This window comes from Euwallacea fornicatus, chromosome 16 (assembly GCF_040115645.1).
Source record: "Euwallacea fornicatus isolate EFF26 chromosome 16, ASM4011564v1, whole genome shotgun sequence".
Lineage (NCBI taxonomy): Eukaryota > Metazoa > Arthropoda > Insecta > Coleoptera > Curculionidae > Euwallacea > Euwallacea fornicatus.
This window is the reverse complement of record NC_089556.1, coordinates 1,552,652-1,579,142: the sequence shown is the minus strand read 5'-3', so window position 1 is coordinate 1,579,142 and position 26,491 is coordinate 1,552,652. Positions and strand designations below refer to the sequence as shown.

Below are 26,491 nucleotides of genomic sequence, written 5' to 3'. Positions count from 1 at the left end.
AATTCAAGAGGCATATTTTGCTAGAAAATTGTATGTTTATACAAGTTAATATTTACTAAGGGCCATTACCTAAGAATAGATTTGAATGATGATTGATGTTAAGTTTGATAAGCTATTACTTACCGTCAGTCTTTTTGCAGAATAATGTAAAATAGCTTTAATTCGAATTACCGACTTTAAAAGGACAAAGCACATGGGTTCGCGCACAAAAAAACAAATTTGAAGTGCAAAAACGATATATTTTCGTAATAAAACATTAAACTTAGTAATGTAAAAATGCCGTTTTTGGAACTGGATTATTCGCTTAATAGATGGAGAACCTCGCTTAATTCTTGCCTTCCTGTTGCTCAAATTTCGGATATTTGCTTTCAACACCAGTCCAAGTTTCCTTATTGTAGGACAAGTTATGAACTACCGTTGCTATTTCATTTAACTGAAAAAGGGGCATTTTAATACAATAATCTCCATATTTATTCATTTTCTTACTGGTATTCTAACTTGAGTCATTGAATCTCTCTCTCTGAGAGTTACGCTGTTCGGTTCCTTTAAGGTATCAAAATCGATGGTAATGCCGTAGGGAATTGCAATTTCGTCAGTTCGCGCATATCTCCTTCCTATAGACCCAGAACTGTGGTCTACTTTATGAGACACATCCACTTTAGTTAAATCGACCGCTAAAAGAAAGACGCAACAATCTTTAATAGATGGTTCAAAAGAGATTTTACTAACTTACATAATTGTTTGATAAAGGGAACAAACTCAGGGTTTCCACTCAAAGGCAAAATGCTGCATTTCAGGGGTGCAACCACAGCCGGCAGTGAAAGATATGTCCGCTGTTCGTCATTTTCCCTTTGCTTGAAATTGTGCTCAAAGATTGTATACATCACTCTCCCAATTCCTAATAAAAATTTTAATCAAAAGTATCTATATAGAAACATGAATGCTCTTACCAAATGAAGGCTCAATCACACTCGGAATTATTTCCTCCACATATACCTTTTTCTGGTAACGTTTAACTGTAACATGATCTTTCGTCAATGCAAACTCTTGATCATTCACCGACAATTGGTAATTTCTAAACTCAAACCAAAACAATAAGGAAACTTGCAAAATGGCTGAAAAATTACCTACCCAGTGGACTCGAGACTTTTCTCCAAATTTTCAATATCAGATAAGCTCAAAGCAGCCAAAGCCGCCGTTATAGCTTTAGCGTGGTTTTTAAATGTTTTACCTAATGTTTCCTTGTGAGGAGCAGCCTCAACTACATCAACAACCTTCGGCTGATCTAGTTTCTTTTCAGCTGCCAGACGGACACCTGTAGCTAGAGTGTGTTGGGTCAAATCATATGCAGATCGATCCGCACAACCCACACATTCAATCCAACCCTAAACTTGCAAATAATTTAAGGGACTCGAATTAAATCTAAATCATATCTTGTTTCAAAAGAGTTTCCTTAGTTTGTTGAATATCTTTTCTCAAACGTTTAACGGTTGTTAATAATTAAAGAGGACGTATGTATGCACTCACATAGCTTGTTAAACATTCGGCATCCCAGCAGTCGCAGGCATAATGAGCCATTTCGTTAGCCATATGCTGTCGGAAGCGCAATCGAGACGGATCAACTCCGCATTTCACCATAAATTTTTGGATTCTCGCCATAAAATAACCGAGAGATTCGTTTGCCACCAATCCCTAATGAAAAAGTGGTGAAAAATAACAAATGAAACCAAAGATTTTTCCGATATATTTAATGGCGATTATTAAAAAAAAATAGGAAAAGGTGTTCAAATGTAAATATAAGGCGGTAATTATCCTCACTCGTGAACCACCTACCTTAGCTACGGCTTCTCCAATTGTCTTCCTCTCAGCCGCTTTACCATCCATTTGATTACTGGCAGAATACAGTAGTAAAATCACATCTTTGATCCTGAAAAATCGTAGATATTAAAAAACATTAACCCATAAATAAGATTATGTGACTTCTAATCATTCAACAAGCACCAAATTGCCACTGATAAAAATGTTGGTTGGAACCATCGAAACTATTAAAAATCCTTACGTTTCAAATTTAGGATGATCCTTATCATTAGGATCACAGAAGTGTTCAATTTCAGCCATAGTAAATTCTCGTACTCTTATAAGCCCGGATCTAGGAGAGATTTCGTTTCTGAAAGAGTTCCCTATTTGGGCGGCGGCAAATGGTAGTTTCTCTTGGTTAAATTCTAGCAATCTCTTGAAGTTGACAAAGATACCTTGCGCTGTCTCAGGTCTCAAAAATCTTTAAAAAAGTACACCTATATTTTCTCAAAAATTAAAAGGTTCTTTTTTTTATAAATAATAATATCCAAGTCACTGAGGTAAATGGATGAAGAAATTCCACTAATAAAAATTTCAATATTTAAAATTGTATAAAATTATACATTTTAAAATTTTATTGACCTTCAGAATGGGACAAACTTACCCTTTTATCAACCCAGATGGACCAATTTGAGTCCCAAACATTAAATTAAATTCAATAGGTTCGGTTAATTCATTGTTAGTTAAGGGACTTTTCATGTTAAATTTCTTCATTACAGCCGCCATTTCCTCTTTATTCATGCCATCAAGCTAAACAGATAATAATTGCAATTAGTGTATAAAGAATATAAACTTTGAAGCTGAATTACTTTAACAACAATATTTTGACATTCCTCTTTAGTTTCAACACTAGTTTTCTTATCTGAGGCAATTTTCTCCAAATGAGCCTTAATCAAATGATCAAGTCTAAAGCATTCTCCAGTCTTGACATCTTTTACCATTAAGTCTGCAAATCTGTCAACATGTCCTGAAGCCCTGGGACAAATTATGGAAAATGAAGAAAAGGACATGTAAAGCAGAAAAACTGTACTTTAAAACTACTTCTGGTGTTAAAATTGAACAATCCACTTCCAGCATCTGCTCCTCAAGAACAAAAAATTGCCGCCAAGTGTGCAACAAATTATTTTTAAAGGCACATCCCATAGGTCCGAAATCAAACTGTCCAGTTATGCCTCCATAAATAGCAAAAGATTGATCAAAAAAGAACCTGCGTTTTAGCAAATCCTCCATTTTTGCTCTGTCAAAAGTAGAATTTGGGGCCAGAGCCAATTCCTTGTCTTCAAGCACCTTCTTCCGAGCTTTTAGCTCTGTCACTGCCTTTTTTACATCAAGGTCTGGGGCCCCTTCTGATTTTAGTTTGCGAACTAAATCTCCCTATGAAAGATTAGAATTAAAAAATGTTTTAGGGTTTTGTATACGTTTAGGTACTTGTTCCTTTACACTTGCACGTAAAGGCTTTAAAATCTGCTCAATCTCTGGATCACACATTGTATCAAAGTGTAGATTCAATTTGACTTTTCTATGCTTCTTATTTTTTCCCCAATCAGTTTTTTGGTTGTAGTGGTTACTTAAGGAATATGTTAGAGAGAAACTTCGAGACTCTCCACACCTGAAGATGCACTGATTCACAGCTTTGTTAACAAATTCAAATTTTAGCACTAAATGATGCAATACTGTATGTAATTTCATTTACGTGCCACGCTGAATTAAGAAAATATGGATTTATTTAAAAAGTGACTCAAAAGTGAAAGGCTTTCGGTGTATCTCACATTTGACGTTAGCAGGTTTACATAACCTTGTAGTACCGGAAAAATTAGGTTAAACTTTGACAGTTAATGTCAATGGAGACTTTGACAGTGATACTTCTGTAACGTCAAATTACTCTGAATTCGTTCACAGTTGTAGCGAACCATTCTAATTATTTCCGTGTGTTTCTGTTGTGTCATGATCTAACCTAAAAATAATAGCCGTTTCTAATTGGTGAGTAAACAATTTTTCAGGAAGAAAATATAAATTTTATTTACCAGGAGCACTATAAATCTGATTTAAATTTACGGTTAATACATTAATAATATCGTTCACTTTTCTTAGTATCTTTCAGCACACAATACCCTCCAAACACAGCATTATTCCTAGAACCAAACATATTAAGTTAACCCCTTTAAGTAAAAATGTCCTCAGTTTTGTGCCCCGAAATCAGCCCTCCCGGTTTTTCTTTCGAGAACTGCCGAAGGTATGTATTAACTCTTCTATTTACTATGAAATGAACCTAAGTTAAACTTCCCAGAAACTCTATGCTTCAAAATAAAGGCATGGCAATGCCAAAAGCTCAAAAAACTGGTACTACCATCGTAGGTATAATCTACAAAGATGGTGTAATCCTTGGAGCTGATACCAGGGCCACAGAAGACACCACTGTAGCTGATAAAAATTGTGAAAAAATACATTATTTAGCTCCCAACATGTAGTAAGTACACCCAAATCATTCAAAAAGAGTATTATTGAGCAATCTGCTTGGCCAGTTGCTGTGGTGCAGGTACTGCTGCAGACACCGAGATGACAACTCAAATGGTATCATCCCAGCTTGAGCTCCATCGCCTTTACACAAATCGAGTGGTTCGAGTAGCAACTGCAAATCAAATGTTAAAACAATATTTGTTCCGTTATCAAGGTTATATTGGAGCTGCTTTGGTTCTTGGTGGTGTTGATTCCACAGGTTTGTGTTTGACAATAAAAAATTCATATAAATAATTTTGTCACATTATGAAGGTTCTCATTTATACTCAATTTATCCCCATGGATCAACTGACAAACTTCCATATACTACAATGGGGTCAGGTTCATTGGCTGCAATTGCAGTATTTGAATCTAAGTGGAAGCCCGATATGGATGAGGCTGAAGGCATTCAGCTGGTAAAGTATTGGTCAAAAATAGGTTTTTGCAATAAATTGTAAGTGGATTGGTATTAGGTCCGTGATGCAATTGCCGCTGGTATTTTCAATGACTTAGGTTCAGGTTCCAATGTTGACGTTTGTGTCATTCGTAAAGGTGGAGTGGTTGATTATAAACGGACATATGATGAGGCCAACAAGAAGGGAGAGAAGCAAAATTCTTATAAATATCCTAAAGGTAATGATAATTTTTATACTTGGAAGTTTTTAGTAAAGAAATATTTGTTTCCAGGAACTACTGCTGTGCTAACTACTAAAATTCTTGATGTAGAGGAGGTGGCTGTTAAGAGAATTGAGCAGCCTGAGGAAATGGATACTGCTTAAATATTTCTTAATAAATAATTATTTTTATTTTATATGATTGGGTTATGTTATACTAAAAGTTCATTGATCTTTGTAACTCATGCAACCTTTCCTTTCTTTATTAAAACTTGATATTTTGGAATGGGTGTTTTATTATTTTGTCATTCATACTAAATGAAACACAATTATAATAGTATAATATGTATAATAAAAATTATACTGGAAAAACTGAGTATTAACAATGAGTACAAAAATAATGTCTGCAATATACTTTTTTTCTTAATAAACTATATTTTAAAACGTTCAAATAATATAAATTCCTATAAGTATCATTTAAATTAGGATAAAATTCAAGAAATTAAAGAATTTCCTGCAAGTAGGGTCAGTTCAATTTCTGTTATGGAAAGACTGCCCCTTCTTGCAGTAAACTTTATTTCCATAAAAGTATATGAAATCTTATGGTTTCTGTAGATGGTTTAAAATATTTTTTAGTTGTAAATTGCAATTCGTACAACCTGGATCAGGAAAAAACAATTGTTTTTTTGATCCCATGTTGAATTCATACTTATTGCTTTAAAATGACTCCCTAATGCTCAATGCGTTTGATACATTACATGTGATAAAAATTACAGTAATAGGTAGGGGTCTTATGAAAAAGTGGGCAATGTGTTGGCTATTATTGAAATATTAACTTTTTCTTTAAATTGTAACCTACAATATTATGAATGCATTATTAATAAGAATCAACTTTTGTGAACAATAAAATCCCATGTATCCTTCCACCTAAGCCCTAAAATATCCCCAGTATTGAGTGCCACATTTCCATAACTAAACACAGAAAACTTCTTAAAAACATAAACCACCAGCAGTACCATGCCCAAACTAGCGAGCACCACTCCCTTGGCCAACGTTCGAGCTTTCAATACGTTCTCTAACACGTAATGAACATGTTCAATTGTGGCCGCAAACAACAACGCTTTAAAAGCGAACGCTGAAAGATAGTGATGTAAAAATAACGTCCTCTCCACGAAAAAATACGGTAAATAGTGTAGTAAGTAGCCAAGGAAGAACACTTCCCCGATAAGTTGGAACTTCTGCCAATTAGGAGGGTCTAGATCGAAGCATCGACGACGTCGACGGAGGAGGTAGATTATGAGCAGGGTAAAATAGAGGATGAGACCAAAAGTTGAGAGGTACCAAACTGCTATGTTGCCCATTAGATGAATTTGCGCCTGAGCAAAAAATTATATAGTAAAAGTGAACTGAAATATGCTTACACTTACGTTCGTGTCTGAAGACACCCAATAGGCAATTCCCCTGCTCATAAAGGGCCATTCAAGTGGTGTAGAACTGTACATGTGGTTTTGAACACTTTCAGTAGTGGCAAACATCATTTTATAGTGCAACTCAAAGAATTTTTCCCAAAATGAAAGAGAAGTGGCTGCAGTGGGGATCATTTCTGCGCTTACTAGCTCTTTTTCACGCTCATTCTGATCCTCCGCTAATAGGAATATACATAATTTTTGAGATAATTATGATACTTAACTCAATTTTACTTCACAAACATTTTGTATAGCGATGCTCCTCAACATTCCAAACGGTATCGTCCTGATTGATTACTCTATCTGCTGCCACTTCATGCTGATGAAAACCCCAATCTGGGAGCTGCTTCCCAGTAAATTTTAAAGCGGTATTTGTGTCAATGTGGATTAGTCTTATCAAAGACTGAATTGTGTGCCATTTATCACCTGTCTGATCCCTAATATTTTGCATTAACTAAGTTTTTTCAATTTGTGACTTTATTAAGAACATTACTATGTACCTATTGATAATATCAACTTTCCATAAATTCTGAGCAGGCATTGATATGTTATAGTCAATATAACATGTTACTTCCTGACATTGAGGGGACATTGGGGCTGCTACGTCATGGGAATTGAGAGCCCTGCTAGTTATGCCTGTGGCAATTCAAAAATTGTAATGTAATAATTAACTCAACACTGAGGAAAATATGTATTATATAAGTTGAAATTAATAACAACAATTTAAGTTAATAATTTACCACTTACCATGAACCAATTGAACCACATCCCCATGTTTAATAAAATCTACAGGCTGTTCAACCACCAAATCATTTTTATCAGGCCTTTTAACAATCCACCAATTATTCACATCTTTAAATGAGTAGCAAGTGATTTGCTGCTGATGACTGGAGCCTCTTTTGTCTGGATATTTTATAGGGTACACTGCATTATGTGAATGTAGCCAACAAGTTCTGCCATGTGAATGCCTTTAATAAGATTATTTTCATATAAAATGATTTTAAAGGAAATTAAACAAACTTGCCTTAGAGTAACTTGAGATCCATGGGCAACCAATAAAGGCTGCCCCTTAGTGATACTGGCCAGGCCTCCTTCTAAGGAGGCTTGAAAAGCACTGGTCATGATACTGTCATGAGGCCCTGCTTTATAAAGCAGACTTAAATGCATATAAAATACTAAAAGATAGATGGTTATTGACACCACTGTGCTAACTAGTGCTTGAATGAGAAATCTGACAAATAAAGATCTATCCGATATTGATTTCTGTGAGAGCAATCTCCAAAAATCTCTTAGAATTATTGCTGCCCCAAGGAAGCAGGAATAAAAACCTGCATATTTAACTAAAAGGGAACATGTGAGTGAAATAGCAGCTGAAATAAGCCAAAAGAACCAGGCAGTGTTGTAGGGCTTTGAGTAATATTTTCTGAACTTTAAAATGCATAAAATTCCAAAAAGAGAGAAAAACAAAAGCATAGTTTCCATTAGAATAAACCTGCTTTGTGCCAATAAGGCATTGTCAAATAAGAACAAAAAGGCAGCAAAAATGGAAGTCCACTCTGAGGCACCTATTTCAAGCATTAGATGGTATGTAGTGGGGATTATAAGACTTCCAAAAAAAGCTGGAATGAATCTTAAAGCTACTAATGGTACGGAATCACTATAAGGGCTACCAATACGGTCAAATTTGAATTTTCCATCAAAACCTGCAATATAGGCAACCAAGGCTATAAGTTGTTTGCCTAAAGGGGGGTGAGAGTCAAAGAAAAATGTGTTCTTCATGTAGAGAGAGACATATTTCCCATAGTGTAATTCATCAAATCTAAAAGAGATTTTTGTGGCTAATTTATATAGTTTTATTTAGGGATGGTTAGGAGCACTTACACAATATTTTTTGGCTGCTCGAGTTTATACATCCTAGTGGCTATAGCCCCAATAAATAATATTACTGATACAACATCAATTTCAATATTAACTTTGAAAAACTGTTTAAATTTGCTAATGTATTTGTTTGTGGAATCATAAGATATATCTTCAGTCTCTTTGGTTTTGGACTTTTCATATCCATTCAGATCTCTGACTTCTGATTCTGTCTCCAAGGACTTTAAAGTGCATTCTTGAAAATGCCTAATTGAAACTTCTGCATTTTTCTGTTTATATTTTACGTTTTTTTGCTTTGTAGAGTTCATTTTTAAACTAAAACTTCTTTTAAGCTCTTTTCACAGAAGATGAAAAAAGTAAGTCTTGCTTTTATTTAAACTGCGTTGCAGGGATAATTGGATTTACTATATACAGTTCAGTCATACTATTTAAAAAAACTATTATTTTGCTTCACAATAAAATAACGCATATTACTACTTTTCACTCAAAAATATGGAAAATTGAGGAAAAATAAAGTAATTTGTTCCAGATTTGAATGGTAAACAAAAAAGTGTCAACGTACTCAAGAGATAATTGTCAACCGTCGAAACTAACGTTCAGTCGAATGACATTTATTAGAAATTAGAATTTTACGATCTGTCATTCTAAATTCTCTTTTCTCTAATAGTTCTTTTCATATCCAGTTTTTATTTCACTTTGCGCCATTATTTTTAATAAGTTAGAATGAGATAGTCTATCTTGAGGACTCAGTATGTTATTTCATTCGTGTTGTCATTTGCGAACAGATGAATTGAGATTCGCGAATTTGTTAGGTTAGGGATATTCTTTAATTTACTAAATAACTGCTGTGGCAGAATTTCTACAAAATACTTTCAAAACAACCAAATAGACGGACTTTAAAACCAATTTTTTATACTAATCACTGACATCGTATTGTTTGTAATATTCCCCAGGGCCCCAAACACATCTCCTTAAGTTCCATACTTAGGGAATCTGCTAATGTTTTTCCTTTTAAATTCTGTATTTGTACCTTTTGAAATCTAACCAGTACTCCAAGCAATCACTCCTGTATTACCTCTGTGTTGCAATGGCTGAAAATACTGATCAATTAGAAGAAACATTAATGTTGGCGGCTGCGGCAGCTGACAGAAGATATGAAGGAAACCATTCATACTCTACAAAAAACTTTGTGGACTCCACTGAGGGAGAAACATCTGAAGATGATACTGTCCCCAACACTCAAACAAAGAATGAAGACAGTTATAATAAACGAAAAGGACCACAAGAGGACGAAGACCCCAGGCCTCTTAAAAAGCTTTTAATAGAGCCTGAGAAACCTGTTAGTCATTCTGAAATGGTGGCAACTCACTACAATTTAATTGAAGACAAAGGCCTAAAAGAAAGAGCTGAAAGTAAAATTATATATTTGCGGAGATTCCACAATTGGATAAAGAGCATGCTTATTAATGAATATTTGACAAAAATTAAAGATTCAAAAAAACAATTTAATCCTCCAATAAGAGTATTTGACTTGTGTGGAGGGAAAGGTGGGGATTTGGAGAAGTGGAGAAAAGGAAATGTTACACATGTTATTGTTAGTGATATTGCTGAAGGTTCTTTAGAGGACTGCAAACAAAGGTACAATCTTATGAAGCAGAGTTCACAGAATAGGAGGAGTAAGTAAAGTTACTGGTAAACAAAATATATTCTTGTGACAGATAAACAATTTTGAGCAGCATCATTGAACTAAAAAAATACTTGGAGAATTATTTTTATTTTGTTTAGACCAAAATGGTTTAATCATCACTACAATAATAGCAATCTGATATAGCCAAATTCATAATGTAAATTCTTATGTATCCACATCAGGTTTAACAGAATCAAGCTTTAGCCAAAATGAAACAATTGGGTTTTAGGGTGGAATTCGGGAAATTTATTCTCAATTGAGTATATTCATGGTGATGCTGGCAAAGTCAGATACAGGGAAAAATTTGAAGATCCATCTCTTAAATTAGACCTTGTCAGTTCTCAGTTTGCGTTTCACTACAGTTTTGAGAGTTTACCACAAGCAGAATGCTGGTTAAAGAATGCCTCAGAGTGTTTACAAGCTGGAGGATATTTTATTGGTATGTGGCCAATTATTGAAGTTGCAAAAAATCTTTCTTTTTCTGTATTAAAGGAACAATGGTGGATTCTAATGAAGTTATAAGTCGGGCAAGAAAATCTAATAATGGAAGATTTGGAAATGATATATACCAAGTTATACCACACTTTGATATTGAGAATCCACCTTTATTTGGGGGCAAATATGATTTTAAATTGGATGGAAGAGTTAATTGTCCTGAGTTCTTAGTGCATTTTCTTACATTTGTCAAACTAGCCAAAAAGTATGGGTTAAGGTTGGTTAAAAAGGAGAAATTTGGACAGTTCTTTGAGAGAATTAAGGTTGAAGGTATAGTCACTAAAGGTAGTAGTAGGTGTTAGGTAATCTTTTACCTTCTAGGGAGGCGATTATTGGTTAACATGGCAGCTTTAGAATCATATCCTGCAAGGGATAATAAACCTTTGACAGGGGATGCTCCTGATGACTACAATCACGCCACAACATTTATTTCCAGACAAGGAAACAGTCAATACCCATGTGGAACTTTATCCAAGAGTGATTGGGAAGTTTCTTGTATGCATTTTGTTATAGATTGAGAATTTTTAATTTATTGTAAATTTATTTTCAGCCCTATACCTTACATTTGCCTTTGAGAAAGAAAAAGTTCGAAGTTGGAACAAGGATGGCACTCCATGTTATGACTAACAGATATTTTATATAAAAAACCTAACTTGTAGATGTAATAATTACTTGAATAATTTATTAGTTTAATTGGAATATAGATAATAGTTATATTTTGGTAATAGTCACCACCACTAACTGATAATCAGAGACCTGTTTAGGCAAGTGATTAGCCAGTTTTTTTATAAATTGATTACTATTGGGAATATTTGAAAATTGTTTCCAAACTAAATGTTGGACTCATGCACTTCCACACACCTATAATTTATTTTTTAATCAAAACATTTCTATAATGATTTAAACTCCCACAATTTGCCAGTCAACCTTCTACAGACAGATCATGCATTGATTGCTGAAACAAACCTAATATATTGTGATTTCATTGAAAATAAACTGTGACACATTGTCTATTATTTTCTATATTTTCTTTCCTTTAAGCTGAATTTCTTAGCAAACTCCTTAGTACATGTATTGGTTCATTCAAACTCGACGCATCACACAGTTTATGCAAAACTGCTTGGATAGGGCAAGAATATTCATACATACATATATCAAAGCATGAACACAAAAATTAAGCTGTATATTAAAAAAAAAACTTAGAGTTTATATATATCTTGATCATATATTACTCTAATAAATGGTGATCTCTAAAAAAACATTAAGTAAACTTCAAAATTATTCTTAAGACAAAATCTGTGGTCTAAGTCCTAGTCTATCAATAACATGTTGAGGCATGCAGTAAGTTGGATTTACTTTCTGTAAGCTCTCTTCTGCAAGAAGGGATAAAGCTGCTAAGCCAAAAACTGTATGGAAAGGGTCGGCCATATCTCCAGGCCTATCTGCAAAACCTCCTACAAACAATATCATATCAAAATGTTTCAATTGCCTTCAATATTTGACTGACCTGTTTCTGAATCTTGGCAGGCAAAAATAAATTCTTTCAGCTTCTCAGAGTCAATCCAGTGCAACCTTCCTAGTATTGATAAAGAAGAAAGTACCCACCAAGAGTAGCAAACATCAGGCAATTTTTCAGGTCTACCATTTAATCCCCCTGAAGGAAGCTGTCTTTCACACAACCACCAAGCTAATGTATCTCTATCCACCAAATCTAATCTAGATTTTTAACATTGTAAAAATAGTTATCTATATTGTTGTACTATTTTGTTACCTATGTGTAAGTGACAAAAATCCTACATTACAATAAATCAACCCTGCATGACTCTCTGACAAAGGCCTTGACCCAAAACCCCCATCAAAATTTCTGCAACTCTCCACAAAGTCAACTGCCTTATTTACATCTATTGCATCCATTCTTTTTAATAAAGACAAAGTCATTGCTGAACAAAATGAGAAGCGAGTATCAATTTCTCCCCACTTATCTCCAGAAAAACTGCCATCTTCTTGTTGCAAGCTTTGCACATACTTTACTACTGCACTGGTATCAATGGCATCAAGTCTATCATATGTGGCCAAAATCTGCACTCCACTTAATGTATGCAATATATGAGGATCATGACCAATGCACGCACTTAGACCACCACTCTGAGGGTCCTGGCACTGTTTAATATAAGTAACAATGCTTTCTTTGTCTTGAGTAGGTTGGGCATTCATTAATTCCAGTGCAGTTAAACCCCAATACATTCCAGAGACTCGAAGATAGTCCGTCATACCATATTCGAAATTATCTTCGTCTTGGCCGTATTCATTGATGAAATCTATATGTTTTGATGCCAGGATTTTCTTGGGGTGGTCTTGGGGTAGTTTTATATCTTTCATAAGAGTTGCCATAGTGGGAATTATTCTATTGAACAACGCTTAAATATGATGAGGTGTGTCTTTGAAGTTTCAGTCACTCAGGCGCAGATATGGGTGTTTCTTTCAACAAATTTATAGAAAAAATCAAGCGAAATCCTGAAATATACACATGAAAATAAGAAAATTTCGGAATGTGGAAATGTAAACAAAAATATAAATAAATAAACAGATTAATAAGGGTCTTATTATTAATGTCAAACTGGAAGGTGGAGTTGTCAAAAATCTTCACACGTATAGAGTGACTAGAGTGACGTAAACAAAAATCGATTCTATGGTGCAGTTTTATTTTATGATTTGTTTTATTTCTTTAAAATTGAAATACAAGGTGTCTTAAATTATGTCTATTTAATTAAGTAATTTTCAAAATATTAACATTTGAAATATGACGCTTTTCTTCATTTTCAAAGAGAGTAACATTAAAACAGCTTAAGTTTAAACTTATTAGGGTACTCTTTCTTAATAACTTTAAGTTGTTAAGAAATACAAGTTAGTTCGGTTTTTAGACATCAGTGTGCCTTTGTAGTTCCCGGACATAAAATTACCATAATTCTATTACAATATAAGGAAATATGCAATTCCTAGAGCGACCTTATAGAATATACTTGCTATCGATAGCAACAGCCGACGGAGTCTTGCAAGTGTGTTGTTGAATTTGAAATCCCTTATTAAGAATTCGTTTGTCTTGACGTTTCACAACCGGCATTCCAGACATTCCTCTAGCGACGCACGCGCATTAACAATCTTTTCGCACTTTGACGAAAAATTGAAATCGGTCTTCGGCCAGAATCCGACTTTGTTCGATGTTCACGTTATCGTTGGAAGGTTGTGGAGATTTCTGAAGCAAATGGAAGGCGATAACTCTGGCGTTGAAGGAGATTCGACTGTGGTAACTATGCACAAAATTTACTAATTTAATTATCCCTCTTTGTACGCAGTTATTATTTCGCGAAAACCTCAAGTTTACCTCCTTTACTCGTGATCGCATGCATTACATAGGAAATTTTTCTAAGTCCCAAAATGGCGTCAGCGGCTAAGTCCCACGTCTACCTATTGCAAAGCACGCCTTTTACCGGATTTTTCGGTTTTTCTCCGTTGTGCATTGCCGCTTTGAATTCAGTTTCTCTGGAGAAGTTATATAACTCGACTTTAGATTATTTGCAGGCCTTATTTAAGTTACATTTTTCAAATACGCTTCATTTTTCCCATGCACTATTTTCTACTTCATGTAAACGTTCCTCATGGGTAGTTAAAATTACTGTAAATACTTAATACACTGGTTACAAACTCTTGTTGAAGTTGATCTTTAGTAATAACTGCAACTTTTTGCATATTTAGAATTGTATTTTATAGTGTAGAATAATGTATAACACAAAATTAAATATGTAGTTTTTGATGTTACTTTCACTGACCTCACAAAAATATTGAATGAAAAAATGAGGTACCAAGTGATACATTGAACTGACAATATTTCTATTACATTTTTATTTCTACCTCTCCCATTTAATATGCCTTAGATTCTAATTTCTTAATTATACTTCCCCACAAGATGTCTTTATATTAACCCACTGCAATTTTTATATTTCATTATTTGTTACTATGATTCCTTTTCTTAAAGGTTAAGGAAATCAAGTCTTCAGGAGCTGTGAATGGGTTGAATGGTTATTCTGACAAGCACAAATCTGAACACAAGGACAAGCATAAAGACAAAGATAAATACAGAGATAGAGATAGGGACAAGTCCAAAAATAAAGATCACAAATCCTCCAGCAAAGATAAGGACAGGAGTAAAGATAGGGACAAAGAAAGAGATAAACATTCCACATCCAAAGACAAGGAGCGGCACAGCAGTTCACATAAGTCATCTAGTAAAGATAAAGAAAAACATCGGGAGAAAGACAAGGAGAAACATCGAGATGAAAAGGACAAGAAAACTTCTGGTTCAAAGGAGAAGGATCATAAAAGCTCCAGTTCAAAAGACAAGGACCGTGACCAAAAAACAAGTACATCTAAGGACAAGGAAAGAAAAGACAGAGACAAAGAAAAGAGCCGAGAAAAGGAACGATCAAAAGATAAAGATAGGAAAAGTAGTAGTTCAAAGGATAAACATAGAGACAAGGACAAAGATCGGCATCACTCAAGCAGTAAGGATAAAGAAAGGAGAGATAGGGATAAGGAGAAGGAGAGCAAAGAAAAGAAATATGATGGTAAGTTTATTTGCCAGAACAAGTATTTCACTGAAGTTGTACCATTTTTTGAATGAACAGTTTCTATATGTTAAAAGATAACATGAAACTGTAAAAAAAACAAGTTTTAGATGGTTTAACTGGACCAACTTTAAGACTTTATTATGGTATTTTGTATAGAATATATACAGGACTTATTAGTTTTGATAAAATTAGTGCTTTATGACAAAAAGTTGGTAATAAGTCAAACCACAATCATTTTCTCATAATAAAATGTGTTTTTTTCTTTATCCATTTCAATATGAAATATTTCCTCCTTAAAAAATATTTATCCTTATTGTAAATTAAATTCCCAATGCTCTAAAGAGGTAACAAATCAGACACTAGATTTCTGATAACAATGCAAAATGATTGCAATGGGATCATGATATATTTTACACATTTCAGAGGATGATTTGAGGAGTAAATTAAAAGAAGAAATTAAAGAAGAACCTGCACCCAAAGTAGAAGATGCATTTAGCACCGACGATGATGATGATGATAAGCTAGTAATTAAAGATGAGCCATCAAGCCAGGATGAGGGTGAAGGCTACAACAATTTATCTCAAGTAAGATATTGAAATTTTAGAGCATTATAAATACGGAAAAAAACTAAATTTTAGGCTTCAAGTTGTGAATATAATCTATCTCAATTCAGCAAAGGTGAATCTACATTTGAGAATTCTGAAGACGATCAAGGATATTCAGAAGCTCAAGATGAATCTCAGGATGAGGATTTTAAACCTCCAAAAGAAGAAGAGGTCAGTGAGGAAGATATGCCATTGGTAAGTAGCAATGTAAGAGGTTTTTTTTGTGATTTTATATTTTGTCTTATGCAGCAAGTACGGAATAAGGTATTTGTGTTGTTTGTTTAATTGTTTAGAGAGAGTTGATTTAATGTTGAATTGATTTTTTAACAGTAAAATTTGATTTTGTTCAAAATAAGTTTTATGTTGTCAAAAAACTTCAGGCTGCCCGCATTAACCAGAATAAACGGAAACTAGATGAAGATGAGGAGGAGGATGAAGAGGATGACACTCCCCTGATGTCTAGGAAAAAGATCAAGAAAGAAAAGGAGCAGAAGAAAAAGAAGAAAAAACATATAGACTCTGATGAAGACGAATATGAGGATTATAAGCCTCAGAAGAAGAAAAAGGTGAGTATTTCACCCCTAATGTCATGTTTGAAATTTTTAGTGTTTACACAGAAGTAGGTACAATTAATATAATTTATTGTATGTTTCCATTAGGTCAAGAAAGAGAAAATAAAAGAAGAAACAATTAAAGAAGAAAGTCCTAAGAAGGGAGGAAGGAAGAAAAAAGAGGAAGAAGTACAGGAAGTTTGGAAATGGTAAGGATTATTTCTTCCAATAATTGTTCTTTGAACTTATGAAAAAAACAAAACATTTCTTCAAACTATAAAAGTGAGTAGGCGTAAATTGTTACAAAGTGGAATGCAAAGCGGGATTTGGATTATCCAATTTTTTTATAGAATGTAGAATAATGTTTAACAATCATAAGAAATTTGATAATCTAAACAACTTTTATGTTCATTACATCATTATATTGTTGCCATATTAAGTGGTCCAAATTTGATGGAATTTTGTTGTTTTCTCAAAACCTGGAGGAGACATTGGAAACTAACATATATTTTTTGGGCTCGAATTTAAAAGAAAAGTGATTGGCGTAAATCACATGCCTCTCTCTTGAATTTGACCATCAACTTCAATATTGACAAAATGAGTGACATATGTGATGTAAATAGCGGTAACGGACGAGTAAAATAAATATCCTTGTCGGAAATGTTACAATTTATTTTCTTTTAAACCGATGAGGATTCTTTTTGACAAACTTAACCAGGCTAAGTATAAACAAGGGCACGGTAGGGCGTTTAGTTTAGTAAAGTCTCTGCAACTGTTTTTTGGTGGAATCTGAAAGATACGTCTAGTTATACAATTTTACACGATAAAACATTACAATACTATTTGTTTTTACTCTTTTTTTTTCTTTTAAAATCGAACCCGAGAAACGTATATAGTTATATATCTCTTATAGATTGATATTCACACAGGAAACTTTTCTCAGGTTCAATAAAACATTTACTTGCATGAAATTTTTCATGAGTACAAAAATTAACAATGTTTCAACTTTTTATTAAAGTAAAATATGTGCCACGTGCAACTTATTGCACAAATTTTTTTAAGTAGGTTGAACTCTATGGTGTTTATTCTGGTTACCGTTTTTTTTTTCACATTGTTCCATTTGCGCCATCTAAGGACCATCTATCGAACTTCGATGTAAATTGTCACTCTTGTCAATTTCAACTTATTTTTGACTTGACGCTTCCCTTTTATAAATTGAAGGTTTGAGGTTATATTTTCACGTTTTTTTTCCTTGTTTTCCCTATTTCGATTACATCAACGCAATTATGTAGCTCAAACATGTTCAAAACCTTTATTTTATGGTACAATCAAAGGAACTTCATAAAGATCGGTTATAGCCTGTGGGCAAACAACAGTTTCAAGGTATTAGAGCATAAAATTCATTACAAAGTGTACTTTAAAAGTGAAGAGTCTAAAGAACATTTGAAGACTTCAGTTAGGAAATATGCAAATTCCGAAGATAAAAATGTTAATAAATGTATCAGGGCCTGTCCGAGTTTGACATATGATTTGAACTGTGTTAGGAAATGTGTAGTTGATGAGTTAGTGCAGAATCAAATTAGTTTGCCTAGTAGGGGTAGAAGGAAAAGAACTTTAAAGAGGTAATTCAAAATAGAGCTATGGAAACATTTGATTTAGCCAATTATTTAGCTGAAATAAATTGTGGTTGGTTGGTACTAAGTTATATAAGACAAGTAATTAATATGTACCTGAATATTTTCTGTTACTGACTTGATACTTTATTTTCATCCTGCAATACAAAGCATTAAAATACTGCTAATTGAGTTTATTGAACTATTGCTTGAATCTCTTTTCATGTGCCCAGGTGGGAAGAAGAGAAAAAAGAAGATGGAGTTAAGTGGAACTATTTAGAACACAAAGGCCCTGTCTTTGCCCCACCTTATGACCCTCTACCTAAAAACGTTAAATTTTTCTATGATGGGAAGGAAGTTGAGCTTAGCCCAAAGGCGGAAGAAATCGCGGGATTTTACGCTAAAATGCTTGATCATGACTACACAACAAAAGAGGCTTTCAACAAGAACTTTTTCCATGATTGGCGGGAGTCAATGACAAGCAGCGAACGCGCCAAAATTACCGATCTTAAAAAGTGCAATTTTAAGCAGATGCATGCTTATTTCATGGATCTTGCTGAGAAAAACAGAAATAAAACCAAAGAGGAGAAACTAGTTGTGAAGGAGAAGAACGAGGCGATGATGAAGGAGTATGGGTTTTGTGTTATTGATGGGCATAAGGAAAAAATTGGGAACTTCAAAATTGAACCACCAGGTCTTTTTAGAGGTAAATATTGCATATTATGTAAATATTTGGTTGTGGTGATTTTAGTAGTGTCAGTTTTCTACAGTTGTTCTTTCATGTAGGACGAGGTGAACATCCAAAAATGGGAAAACTGAAAAGACGAGTTGAACCTGAAGACATTATAATTAATTGTAGTAAAAAGTCCAAGATTCCAGAGCCACCTCCTGGTCATAAATGGAAGGAAGTGCGACATGATGACAAAGTAACATGGCTTGCTTCCTGGACAGAGAATGTACAGAATCAAGTCAAATATATTATGTTGAATCCTAGTTCAAAATTAAAAGGAGAGAAAGATTGGCAAAAATACGAGACCGCCAGGCGACTCCATCAAAAAGTAGACAAACTTAGAGAAAACTACCAACTTGATTGGAAGTCCAAAGAAATGAAAATCCGACAAAGGGCAGTTGCTTTATATTTCATCGACAAATTGGCCCTTAGGGCTGGTAATGAGAAAGATGAAGATCAAGCTGATACAGTTGGTTGTTGTTCGTTGCGAGTGGAACATATTGAGCTTCATGAAGAGAGGGATGATAAGCGTTATGTAGTAGTCTTTGATTTCCTGGGTAAAGATTCAATTCGTTATTATAACGAAGTGCCCGTCGAAAAACGGGTGTTTAAAAATCTTCAATTATTTATGGAAAATAAAAAAGGAGGAGATGATCTTTTTGATAGGTAAACTCTTGTGGAATACTTTTGAGTAAGGAAACTAATATATAATATTTCATCTAGACTGAACACTAGTATCATGAATAAACACTTAAACGAATTGATGGAGGGATTAACCGCTAAAGTATTCCGTACATACAATGCTTCGTGGACGCTGCAACAGCAACTGGACAAACTGACCAACGAAGACGATTCAATAGCCGAGAAGATCCTTTCGTATAACAGAGCGAATAGGGCGGTCGCCATTTTATGTAACCATCAAAGGTAATAATTTCACTTGTATGTTTTTGTTCTAATAAGACTGTTTAGGGCGGTACCCAAAGGTCATCAAAAGTCAATGGATGCTCTGAAGGAGAAAATTGAGACCAAGCGAGAACAAGTCAAAGACGCAGAAAGGCAGGTCAAAGACGCCCAAAGGGACGCCAAGCATGGAAGCGTAAAGGAAAAAGTGGTTTATGATAAAAAGAAAAAAATGTTAGAGAGAATGCGGGAACAGTTGGCCAAATTAGAAATTCAGGTAAGGTTAAAGCATTTTTTTTTTAATTAAATTTTAAACCGAAATAACTCATAGGAAACTGATCGAGATGAAAATAAGACTATTGCCCTAGGAACATCAAAACTTAATTATTTGGACCCTCGAATATCAGTGGCTTGGTGCAAAAAATATGGAGTCCCCATTGAAAAAATTTACAACAAAACTCAAAGAGATAAATTCCGATGGGCCATCGACATGGCCGGTCCCAGTTATCGCTTCGAAAAGATAAAGTAGTGAAACTGCTGAAAGAAATTTCCCTCATTGTACATACTATAGTAATACTTCATGTCCCCTTCTTTAAGCAAATTTCCGGTGTGAAGTGTGGGCCAAGACATAGATTAAATTTTGTACAGTTCGAATTTAGTCCGGGACTAATTTAAATGTGTCGCATTATTCAAGTAAATTCGTTGATTGAAATGTCAATTTACTGAAAAGAGGATTAGTTAGAAAGAAATTTTTATATTGTGCTTTCAAATATATTTATTTACATTTTTAGTGCGGATGCATTCTTTATTGGTTATCATCGTAAATCTAAATGAGCGTAAAATGTGATTTTTTTGTTTAGGATATTTAATTGATATGCCGAAGTGAACGCAAGTAAAAGCTCGGTTATCTGACACTAATTAGCGTTGTTAGGAAAATATTAGCTAAGTATTTACGCACTTGTATTCCGTAATAAGTCGGACGTGGTTTTTAAGTCCTCAACAAATGTAAAACATCTCCATTTATTTTATTTCTCAATCAAAGCCGGCCCGGCTTTACCTAAGAAAATAGTTCTTACAACTTAGATATTTTATATTGCGTAATATTCATTAAGAGGGTATTGATCAGTTAAAAAAAAAATAACGGCGGTATAGCTTACACATTTTTTTAAAATAATGTAATTGACTGGTTTTAATTTCTTTTTACAGTGGAGTAAAACGATGTAGGTAGTCTGTATATTACAGAACTCTTAAAATAAAATAAGCAGTTTTAAAGTACTGGGCACAGTTTAATTTCTCTCCCTTTCAAAACAACAGTTACGTAACAATATAATTATATCTTTAAACAGTAATAAACTTTCTTATTCAAAAAAAATCAACATCCTTGTATTCTGGCGGCATGAACGTAAATTCTGCTCCGTCTTGTAATCGGCCGTATCCTTATAAAATAAATCGACAAATCACAATTTGAAATAAAAGCATTGTGAGTGATGTTAATGCTTGCTTACCCAATTCTTTCATCAATTTGGTAGGAGCATTCCTAATATGTAGTGGAACAACTGGTTGAGCTCCTTTATGGTCTTTGATTAGCGACTTTGCGCGAGCTAAAGCAGTGTCAGCTTCTCTTGATTTTGGTGCTCTAAAGTCGAACAATTACCAAAAGTTGCAAATAATTACATATTTTTATGCTATGTTAAACAATGGAAAAATATTCTCACTGTACCTTGCCAGATATATAGCGCACTGCGCAAGAAGAACATCAGCTTCAGGCATTCCTATCAATTGACAACCCTGCATTGTGGCAATTGCTAATGGTAGCGCTTGGGGATCAGCATTTCCTAAGTGCCAGTAAAAAGTAAAGTTGTTCTAAGCATAAAACTGTTTCTTAATAAAACTTTTTACCAATATCTTCACTGGCAGCCCGAACCATTCTTCTAGCGATAAACTTGGGATCTTCGCCACTAACGATCATTCTGGTCGTCCAGTAGAGAGCAGCGTTGGGATCGGAGCCCCTGATACTTTTATGCATCGCTGAAATAATGTTGTAATGTTCCTCACCAGTTTTATCATACAAAAGATGAGCCCTCTGTAAACACTGAACATCCTATTCCACCCTTTATATTTCATATTTGGAAATCACCTTTAATTTATCCTCGATATCACTTATTGTCACCACATGATCAGGAATTTTGTGATAATAGTTCATTATGAGTTCTAAATTATTTAAAGCCGATCTTGCGTCTCCATCGCTTACTTCTGCAATCCATTTTAAGGCGTTTTCTTGTATTGTTAACCTTATGAGAATAAATACTGAAGTAGAATATTACAAGGCCACATGGCATACCTATCATTTTTAATACAAGAATTTGCCCCATCGATAATGCAGCAGTCACAATAAAGAATGGCTTTCTGTAAGATGCCATAAAGTTGATCTGAATTCAGTTTCTCTAGAATAACCACCCTACAACGGCTTAAAAGTGCACTGTTTATTGCAAATGAAGGGTTTTCTGTAGTGGCTCCAATTAACACAATATCTCCCTTTTCAACACTCAGTAGAAAAATATCTTGCTGCTTTTTGTTAAATCTGTAGATACCAAATAATCAAATTTCATTAAAAAACCCACATAATTCACACCTATGAATTTCATCCATAAACAATACAGTCCTCTTGCCAAATTTTAGATCATTCTTTGCTAATGCAACAACTGATTGCACTTCTTTAATGCCTGAAGTGGCTGCACAAAGACTGACAAATTTCCATTTTGTAGCATTTGTTTTACAGGTCTCATGGACTACATGAGCTAAAGAAGTTTTTCCACAGCCTGGAGGCCCCCATAGCATCATATTTGGGATATTTCCTTGCTCTAGAAGGTTGCGCAATACTGTGCCTTCCCCTATTATGTGATACTGACCAAAAAAGTCGTCCAATGATTTTGGTCTCACTTGAATTGCAAGAGGAGTTTTGAAGGAAAAATCTGGTAGTTGTTTTGGTTTTTTCGAAGGACTTGGTCCAGCAGTAAGGGAAACTAAAATACATTACATGTTGTCCCGTATATGCAAACAAACTTAAAAAAAAATTCATAGTGTTACAGGTGTGTGTTGTCCATTATTTCTTTTGAATGATCCACTTTGACTGAAAGATATAATGTCATATTGAGGGTGAATCTATATCATGCAAGTACCTCAATCTTATGCAATATGAAAATATTTAGGTTTTGGCCACTTTGCTTATAAACCACCAACTTACTCCTTGATGTTCCAATTGCAGATTTCTCTGTGTCTCGAATATTTTTCTGTGATGCAAGGATTTTTTGTCGATTAGAGATATTGTCTTCATCGAAACTAAGTAAAGACGAAGAGGACCTTTTGCGTTTCTGTTTCTCCTCGGTACAATTCAGAAATATGCACTTATTAGCATGTTCTTCAATTTCATTTGGAGGATAAAGATCATTACATATGGGGCAAGATACCGCTTCAGTGGTCTTCACGCTGGTTGCTTCAGCATTCATTATGTATAATTATGAAATTACTATCTGTAAATTTAATAATAAATTAACAGTGAATTTTAATCAGATAGTTTTAACGGTTATTTTTGTTTATGTTTACATGTAATATGACAGATGCCAAATTACATTTCTTTACATAGGAAAAAATTAACCATAATTGTGTATAGATGGCACAATTCAAGAGAATCTTGATGAGATGGTGGCCGAAAGGAACATTGTTCTCCAATAACTCAATTCCGTGACCGCATTGGTATATAAAATTTCAATCTTTCAATTCGGTTACATCTTAGTAGATTCACTGTGTGCAGAGTACTATTAATTATTTATATTAGCCAAAATCATGAGCAGTATCGTGTATTTTAATGCCGAGAGTTAGTGAAAAACTATAAGCTTCTTCGAACATAACGGTCACTAGTTTCAAAAATATCGTCAACTAATACGACAAACGTAGCAGTCACCAGGCAAAATCGTCTCAAATAACATTCTATCGGCATTGGTACGATGACATAACACAAACTAATCTATAGTAACGAAACATCCACCTCCCATCAGAAACTTATTCGTTAGCACAATTATGCATTGGCTATCCGGCGTCTTCTCCTGAGATTCTAAGTGGAATTAATTGCTTTCCATCGCCTAGTTTATGCTTTTTGTTTTAATTTTAAAAAAATGCACCAACAGACTTACAAAATTTTCTTTTTCCGAATATGAATCAAGTTTAAATAAAACAATGCGAATGTACAAATTTTCACAGAATTATAATTATAAATTTTGGTTCAAAAGTTACAGCATACAGTAAAACTACTGTGTAGTATTCGATTTTCATTAAGTTTCAAGACATAAAAAGTAACTAAATATAATAAAGATGAAGTGATTAGGTCTGAAGTGTGAAATTTGATTGAATCACTGATTCTGCTAGGGAATAACGCCGTTTGAAAACAGCGGTTACATGCAACATTAGGAGTCAGTCTGTTCCATGAATTTCACATTTCAAGAACTCATAAGACATGGTGAATGCATTTTTGCTCTAACTGCCTATATTTTAACCACATTGTACTTACAATTATTATTAACTTATATACACGCCAAGAACCAAAACCAAATATCCTTTGAAGACCATCAAGACTCAGGAATTGCGACGTTCACCCGGAATTAATATTTAAAAGGCTTAATTTAACGTTATTTTATTCAATAACTTAATAACTGAAATGATACAAAATGTGGTAAGAAAAAGGGGACTGAATAGTAAATTTGTAATGTTGCTCTAAATATCCTACACTACTCTAAGTCAGGAATGGGTTCATCATCAGAGTCGCCTCCTTCATCCGCGTCTAAATCTGCGAAATTCGGCTTTCCGCCACCTCCTCCTGAAAAGAAATATGTTATGCATATTCTGATAGGTATAGATACTACAAAAAAAACTCTACCTAAACCGCCCATTTGTCGCATCATTTCTTCAAAATCACCTCCTCCCATTCCACCTACACCTTCATCCCCTGAATCATCTTCATCATGCCACTTATTAAAATCACATTTCAGCCAATGATGCTTTTTCTTGTCAGACGTAAGGTAAGGCCAATAAGGCTCTTCAAGGTTGGCCTTAAATGACCAATTAAGAACTTGTTTACTTTTTAGAGGAAAAAACAGATAAATCTACTTACTTTGGCTAAAACAATTTCAATACATCTTTCCCTATTGAAACTCTTACTTTTATCTGGATCTATTTCCTTATATAAAGGAATTGTGACTTCATATTCTTTTTTATCTACACCCCCTGTCCCATGAAAGAATACTGAATCCTTTGTGAACCTAATGTGACGTAAAAAATATATATATTAATAACTTCTATTAGAATTTTTTTTGTTAAAAGAAAAGGTGAATACAAGGACACAAATGTGGTTGTCAAGCTCTGCAATTCCGTAGTTCATAGACATTTAATGACTTAAGAGAATTTGGGAATCGCCAGAAGTCTTATTGCAGTTACACATTATATTGAACCAATGCTAAAATGCTACACTGTACTAGTAACAATTTAGTATAAAAATAAGTTTAAGATTCTTACAATGTCATTACTCACTTGATTTCAGGGTTTTTCACGTCCTCCAAATTGATAGTCAGGAACACCACAGGAGACCTTTGGGCCCACATAACTGGAGGTGGAAGTCTGGGACAATTTGACAAGAAGTTAGGTTAAAAATGCTTAATACTAAGAAATTTCTATTGAAACTATATTTTTCCATTTAATAGTTGAAAAAAAAACGTTTTTAAGAAGTAAAAATTAATCAAATTTCTAATAATTAATCAAAAAGGAAAATATAAGGAAAATTCTAGAATCAATAGTTTTAAATGACAACATGGCGTACAAAAATGTTTCGCGTGTTAAACATCAGCAAATATCGACTAAAACCTATGAATTATGGCTAATTTGAAAGACTGATAAAGTGAAATCATTGTTCTTACTTGGAATCAGTCATTTTGCGTGTTTTATCAGAGAAAATAGCTTCAAAAAATGAAAAAAACTACACCGCTATTCTCGAATTTTTGTCGTGCCTGACAACAATCTGAACTCCAATAGTTTCTTGGTTTCATTGTTTTCTCTATGTCACACGTCATACTTGACTTACAGTAGACATGTGCAGTTATCGATCGGTATTATGTATATTATGTAAACAATATTGCATTTTTGTATTCTATTTAATTGAATTTTACGAGGAATTTTCCCCAGTCTAATGCACTTTACAGTTTTCTTTTGCTATTTTAGCACAGTTGTAATTTTATCTTCGCCATTATACCAAGTCTTGGGTCGATCTTTCTCCATTCAGTACATTTTTCAGGCGCTTTCACCATCTTTTCAAATACGCCTTCGCTTACCCAGAAATATTCTGCATTTATTAATTTAAAATTCATCTTAACCGTCCATCAATGTTTGGAAAACGTTTTGCGCACTCCAGGAAATGCTTCCTCATTATCATTAAATTCTAAAATAATAGACTTTCCAACGTTCCTTCGTCAAGTTGTCAAGATGTAGAATGGCCTGATTTAAGTTAAAATGGCAATGACGCTGTTATATTTACACTTGTAAGATTCATCATAGAGTTCCACAAGTGTTTTTGTCATTTTCACCTTCGCTATTCAGAAAATATTCCCTTCGCCGTACCGTCAAGATTTCAACATTCAAGCACGTTCACTACTTTACTGAGATATAAAACGCACTTTGCTAAAGCGTTGTTCACATTTTAAGGCGAATGAATACAAATTATATGGAAGCTTAAAAAATCTGCAGTGGCAATATGAATTGAAGAAGCAAAAAACAGTGAAAGTGTCATAAGAGAACGTGAGTAGAAAACTACGAGCAGTCAAACTAATTGAATGATTATCAAATGTGTATCAAGATAGTAGTTAACGTATTAATGTAAGCATATAGTCAGTACCGGCCTTACGGGAAGCGAGGCTTCGAGAGCGGCAAACTTT

General features: G+C 34.1%; 8 protein-coding genes across 13 annotated transcripts; 3 read left to right on the top strand and 5 right to left on the bottom strand.

Moving 5' to 3' along the window:
* Positions 1–218: 218 nt before the first annotated feature.
* GlyRS (glycine--tRNA ligase) lies at positions 219–3,659 on the bottom strand. Its single transcript, XM_066291273.1, has 12 exons — positions 3,286–3,659; positions 2,888–3,231; positions 2,667–2,832; positions 2,462–2,607; positions 2,060–2,278; positions 1,834–1,927; positions 1,528–1,692; positions 1,132–1,385; positions 951–1,075; positions 734–898; positions 487–674; positions 219–433 (listed from the first exon to the last, which is right to left on the bottom strand). Exons 1-12 carry the CDS (start codon positions 3,544–3,546, stop codon positions 326–328), a joined length of 2,235 nt encoding a protein of 744 aa, XP_066147370.1. The 5' UTR covers positions 3,547–3,659; the 3' UTR covers positions 219–325.
* A 38-nt stretch (positions 3,660–3,697) lies between these two features.
* On the top strand, positions 3,698–5,253 carry Prosbeta2 (Proteasome beta2 subunit). 2 transcript variants are annotated; one of them, XM_066291301.1, is made up of 7 exons: positions 3,698–3,837; positions 3,949–4,090; positions 4,145–4,324; positions 4,380–4,573; positions 4,627–4,769; positions 4,827–4,986; positions 5,041–5,253. In XM_066291301.1, the coding sequence occupies exons 2-7, from the start codon at positions 4,029–4,031 to the stop codon at positions 5,130–5,132; spliced, it is 831 nt and encodes a 276-aa protein (XP_066147398.1). In that variant the 5' UTR covers positions 3,698–3,837; positions 3,949–4,028; the 3' UTR covers positions 5,133–5,253. The 2 variants fall into 2 exon arrangements, with proteins under 2 accessions (XP_066147398.1, XP_066147399.1); XM_066291302.1 differs by having other exon boundaries at positions 3,750–3,837; positions 3,959–4,090.
* A 43-nt stretch (positions 5,254–5,296) lies between these two features.
* rt (Protein O-mannosyltransferase rt) lies at positions 5,297–8,885 on the bottom strand. The gene is made up of 7 exons (XM_066291269.1): positions 8,315–8,885; positions 7,458–8,252; positions 7,181–7,401; positions 6,934–7,069; positions 6,677–6,870; positions 6,395–6,612; positions 5,297–6,343 (listed from the first exon to the last, which is right to left on the bottom strand). The coding sequence occupies exons 1-7, from the start codon at positions 8,617–8,619 to the stop codon at positions 5,855–5,857; spliced, it is 2,358 nt and encodes a 785-aa protein (XP_066147366.1). The 5' UTR covers positions 8,620–8,885; the 3' UTR covers positions 5,297–5,854.
* A 99-nt stretch (positions 8,886–8,984) lies between these two features.
* Rnmt (RNA guanine-7 methyltransferase) lies at positions 8,985–11,509 on the top strand. Of its 2 annotated transcripts, XM_066291291.1 has the most exons (5): positions 9,002–9,987; positions 10,228–10,437; positions 10,491–10,763; positions 10,815–10,988; positions 11,044–11,509. In XM_066291291.1, the coding sequence occupies exons 1-5, from the start codon at positions 9,399–9,401 to the stop codon at positions 11,118–11,120; spliced, it is 1,323 nt and encodes a 440-aa protein (XP_066147388.1). In that variant the 5' UTR covers positions 9,002–9,398; the 3' UTR covers positions 11,121–11,509. The 2 variants fall into 2 exon arrangements, with proteins under 2 accessions (XP_066147389.1, XP_066147388.1); XM_066291292.1 differs by lacking the exon at positions 11,044–11,509 and having other exon boundaries at positions 8,985–9,987; positions 10,491–10,756; positions 10,815–10,982.
* Positions 11,510–11,698: 189 nt separating this feature from the next.
* Positions 11,699–13,091, bottom strand: betaggt-II (geranylgeranyl transferase type-2 subunit beta). The gene is made up of 3 exons (XM_066291298.1): positions 12,265–13,091; positions 12,001–12,209; positions 11,699–11,947 (listed from the first exon to the last, which is right to left on the bottom strand). Exons 1-3 carry the CDS (start codon positions 12,882–12,884, stop codon positions 11,778–11,780), a joined length of 999 nt encoding a protein of 332 aa, XP_066147395.1. The 5' UTR covers positions 12,885–13,091; the 3' UTR covers positions 11,699–11,777.
* A 565-nt stretch (positions 13,092–13,656) lies between these two features.
* Positions 13,657–20,792, top strand: Top1 (topoisomerase 1). Of its 3 annotated transcripts, XM_066291266.1 has the most exons (12): positions 13,657–13,797; positions 14,527–15,115; positions 15,542–15,702; positions 15,757–15,918; positions 15,973–15,987; positions 16,104–16,289; positions 16,383–16,483; positions 18,121–18,593; positions 18,674–19,283; positions 19,341–19,541; positions 19,587–19,794; positions 19,849–20,792. In XM_066291266.1, exons 1-12 carry the CDS (start codon positions 13,756–13,758, stop codon positions 20,044–20,046), a joined length of 2,946 nt encoding a protein of 981 aa, XP_066147363.1. In that variant the 5' UTR covers positions 13,657–13,755; the 3' UTR covers positions 20,047–20,792. The 3 variants fall into 3 exon arrangements, with proteins under 3 accessions (XP_066147363.1, XP_066147364.1, XP_066147365.1); XM_066291267.1 differs by lacking the exon at positions 15,973–15,987; XM_066291268.1 differs by lacking the exons at positions 13,657–13,797; positions 14,527–15,115; positions 15,542–15,702; ... (2 more) ...; positions 16,104–16,289; positions 16,383–16,483 and adding an exon at positions 17,667–17,896.
* On the bottom strand, positions 20,783–23,145 carry LOC136344134 (ATPase WRNIP1-like). The gene is made up of 8 exons (XM_066291286.1): positions 22,762–23,145; positions 22,150–22,540; positions 21,859–22,098; positions 21,655–21,808; positions 21,417–21,600; positions 21,238–21,352; positions 21,023–21,153; positions 20,783–20,953 (listed from the first exon to the last, which is right to left on the bottom strand). Exons 1-8 carry the CDS (start codon positions 23,021–23,023, stop codon positions 20,880–20,882), a joined length of 1,551 nt encoding a protein of 516 aa, XP_066147383.1. The 5' UTR covers positions 23,024–23,145; the 3' UTR covers positions 20,783–20,879.
* A 614-nt stretch (positions 23,146–23,759) lies between these two features.
* On the bottom strand, positions 23,760–25,626 carry p23. 2 transcript variants are annotated; one of them, XM_066291016.1, is made up of 5 exons: positions 25,481–25,625; positions 25,098–25,184; positions 24,682–24,829; positions 24,448–24,619; positions 23,760–24,387 (listed from the first exon to the last, which is right to left on the bottom strand). In XM_066291016.1, the coding sequence occupies exons 1-5, from the start codon at positions 25,492–25,494 to the stop codon at positions 24,299–24,301; spliced, it is 510 nt and encodes a 169-aa protein (XP_066147113.1). In that variant the 5' UTR covers positions 25,495–25,625; the 3' UTR covers positions 23,760–24,298. The 2 variants fall into 2 exon arrangements, with proteins under 2 accessions (XP_066147113.1, XP_066147112.1); XM_066291015.1 differs by having other exon boundaries at positions 23,760–24,619; positions 25,481–25,626.
* Positions 25,627–26,491: the final 865 nt, after the last annotated feature.

Excerpts from the sequence above, each read along its gene's own strand:
- GlyRS (XM_066291273.1), bottom strand. The coding sequence starts at position 3,546 with ATGAAATTACATACAGTATTGCATCATTTAGTGCTAAAATTTGAATTT. Across the intron at positions 1,928-2,059 it reads GATCATCCTAAATTTGAAAC|GATCAAAGATGTGATTTTAC; the intron begins GTAAGGATTTTT and ends ACGATTTTTCAG. Across the intron at positions 434-486 it reads TGACTCAAGTTAGAATACCA|TTAAATGAAATAGCAACGGT; the intron begins GTAAGAAAATGA and ends CCCCTTTTTCAG.
- Prosbeta2 (XM_066291301.1), top strand. The coding sequence starts at position 4,029 with ATGTCCTCAGTTTTGTGCCCCGAAATCAGCCCTCCCGGTTTTTCTTTC. Across the intron at positions 4,770-4,826 it reads AGGCTGAAGGCATTCAGCTG|GTCCGTGATGCAATTGCCGC; the intron begins GTAAAGTATTGG and ends GATTGGTATTAG. Across the intron at positions 4,987-5,040 it reads TTCTTATAAATATCCTAAAG|GAACTACTGCTGTGCTAACT; the intron begins GTAATGATAATT and ends ATTTGTTTCCAG.
- rt (XM_066291269.1), bottom strand. The coding sequence starts at position 8,619 with ATGAACTCTACAAAGCAAAAAAACGTAAAATATAAACAGAAAAATGCA. Across the intron at positions 7,070-7,180 it reads TGTGGTTCAATTGGTTCATG|GCATAACTAGCAGGGCTCTC; the intron begins GTAAGTGGTAAA and ends GAATTGCCACAG. Across the intron at positions 6,613-6,676 it reads GGAGCATCGCTATACAAAAT|CGGAGGATCAGAATGAGCGT; the intron begins GTTTGTGAAGTA and ends TATTCCTATTAG.
- Rnmt (XM_066291291.1), top strand. The coding sequence starts at position 9,399 with ATGGCTGAAAATACTGATCAATTAGAAGAAACATTAATGTTGGCGGCT. Across the intron at positions 10,764-10,814 it reads TGAGAGAATTAAGGTTGAAG|GGAGGCGATTATTGGTTAAC; the intron begins GTATAGTCACTA and ends TTTACCTTCTAG. Across the intron at positions 10,989-11,043 it reads GAGTGATTGGGAAGTTTCTT|CCCTATACCTTACATTTGCC; the intron begins GTATGCATTTTG and ends ATTTATTTTCAG.
- betaggt-II (XM_066291298.1), bottom strand. The coding sequence starts at position 12,884 with ATGGCAACTCTTATGAAAGATATAAAACTACCCCAAGACCACCCCAAG. Across the intron at positions 12,210-12,264 it reads TTTTTGTCACTTACACATAG|ATTAGATTTGGTGGATAGAG; the intron begins GTAACAAAATAG and ends TTAAAAATCTAG. Across the intron at positions 11,948-12,000 it reads CTGCCAAGATTCAGAAACAG|GAGGTTTTGCAGATAGGCCT; the intron begins GTCAGTCAAATA and ends TATTGTTTGTAG.
- Top1 (XM_066291266.1), top strand. The coding sequence starts at position 13,756 with ATGGAAGGCGATAACTCTGGCGTTGAAGGAGATTCGACTGTG. Across the intron at positions 15,116-15,541 it reads CAAAGAAAAGAAATATGATG|AGGATGATTTGAGGAGTAAA; the intron begins GTAAGTTTATTT and ends TACACATTTCAG. Across the intron at positions 18,594-18,673 it reads ACCACCAGGTCTTTTTAGAG|GACGAGGTGAACATCCAAAA; the intron begins GTAAATATTGCA and ends TCTTTCATGTAG.
- LOC136344134 (XM_066291286.1), bottom strand. The coding sequence starts at position 23,023 with ATGAATGCTGAAGCAACCAGCGTGAAGACCACTGAAGCGGTATCTTGC. Across the intron at positions 21,353-21,416 it reads GGCTGCCAGTGAAGATATTG|GAAATGCTGATCCCCAAGCG; the intron begins GTAAAAAGTTTT and ends ACTGGCACTTAG. Across the intron at positions 20,954-21,022 it reads CAAATTGATGAAAGAATTGG|GATACGGCCGATTACAAGAC; the intron begins GTAAGCAAGCAT and ends TTATTTTATAAG.
- p23 (XM_066291015.1), bottom strand. Across the intron at positions 24,830-25,097 it reads GTGAAAAACCCTGAAATCAA|GTTCACAAAGGATTCAGTAT; the intron begins GTGAGTAATGAC and ends ACGTCACATTAG. Across the intron at positions 24,620-24,681 it reads TTGAAATTGTTTTAGCCAAA|GCCAACCTTGAAGAGCCTTA; the intron begins GTAAGTAGATTT and ends TGGTCATTTAAG.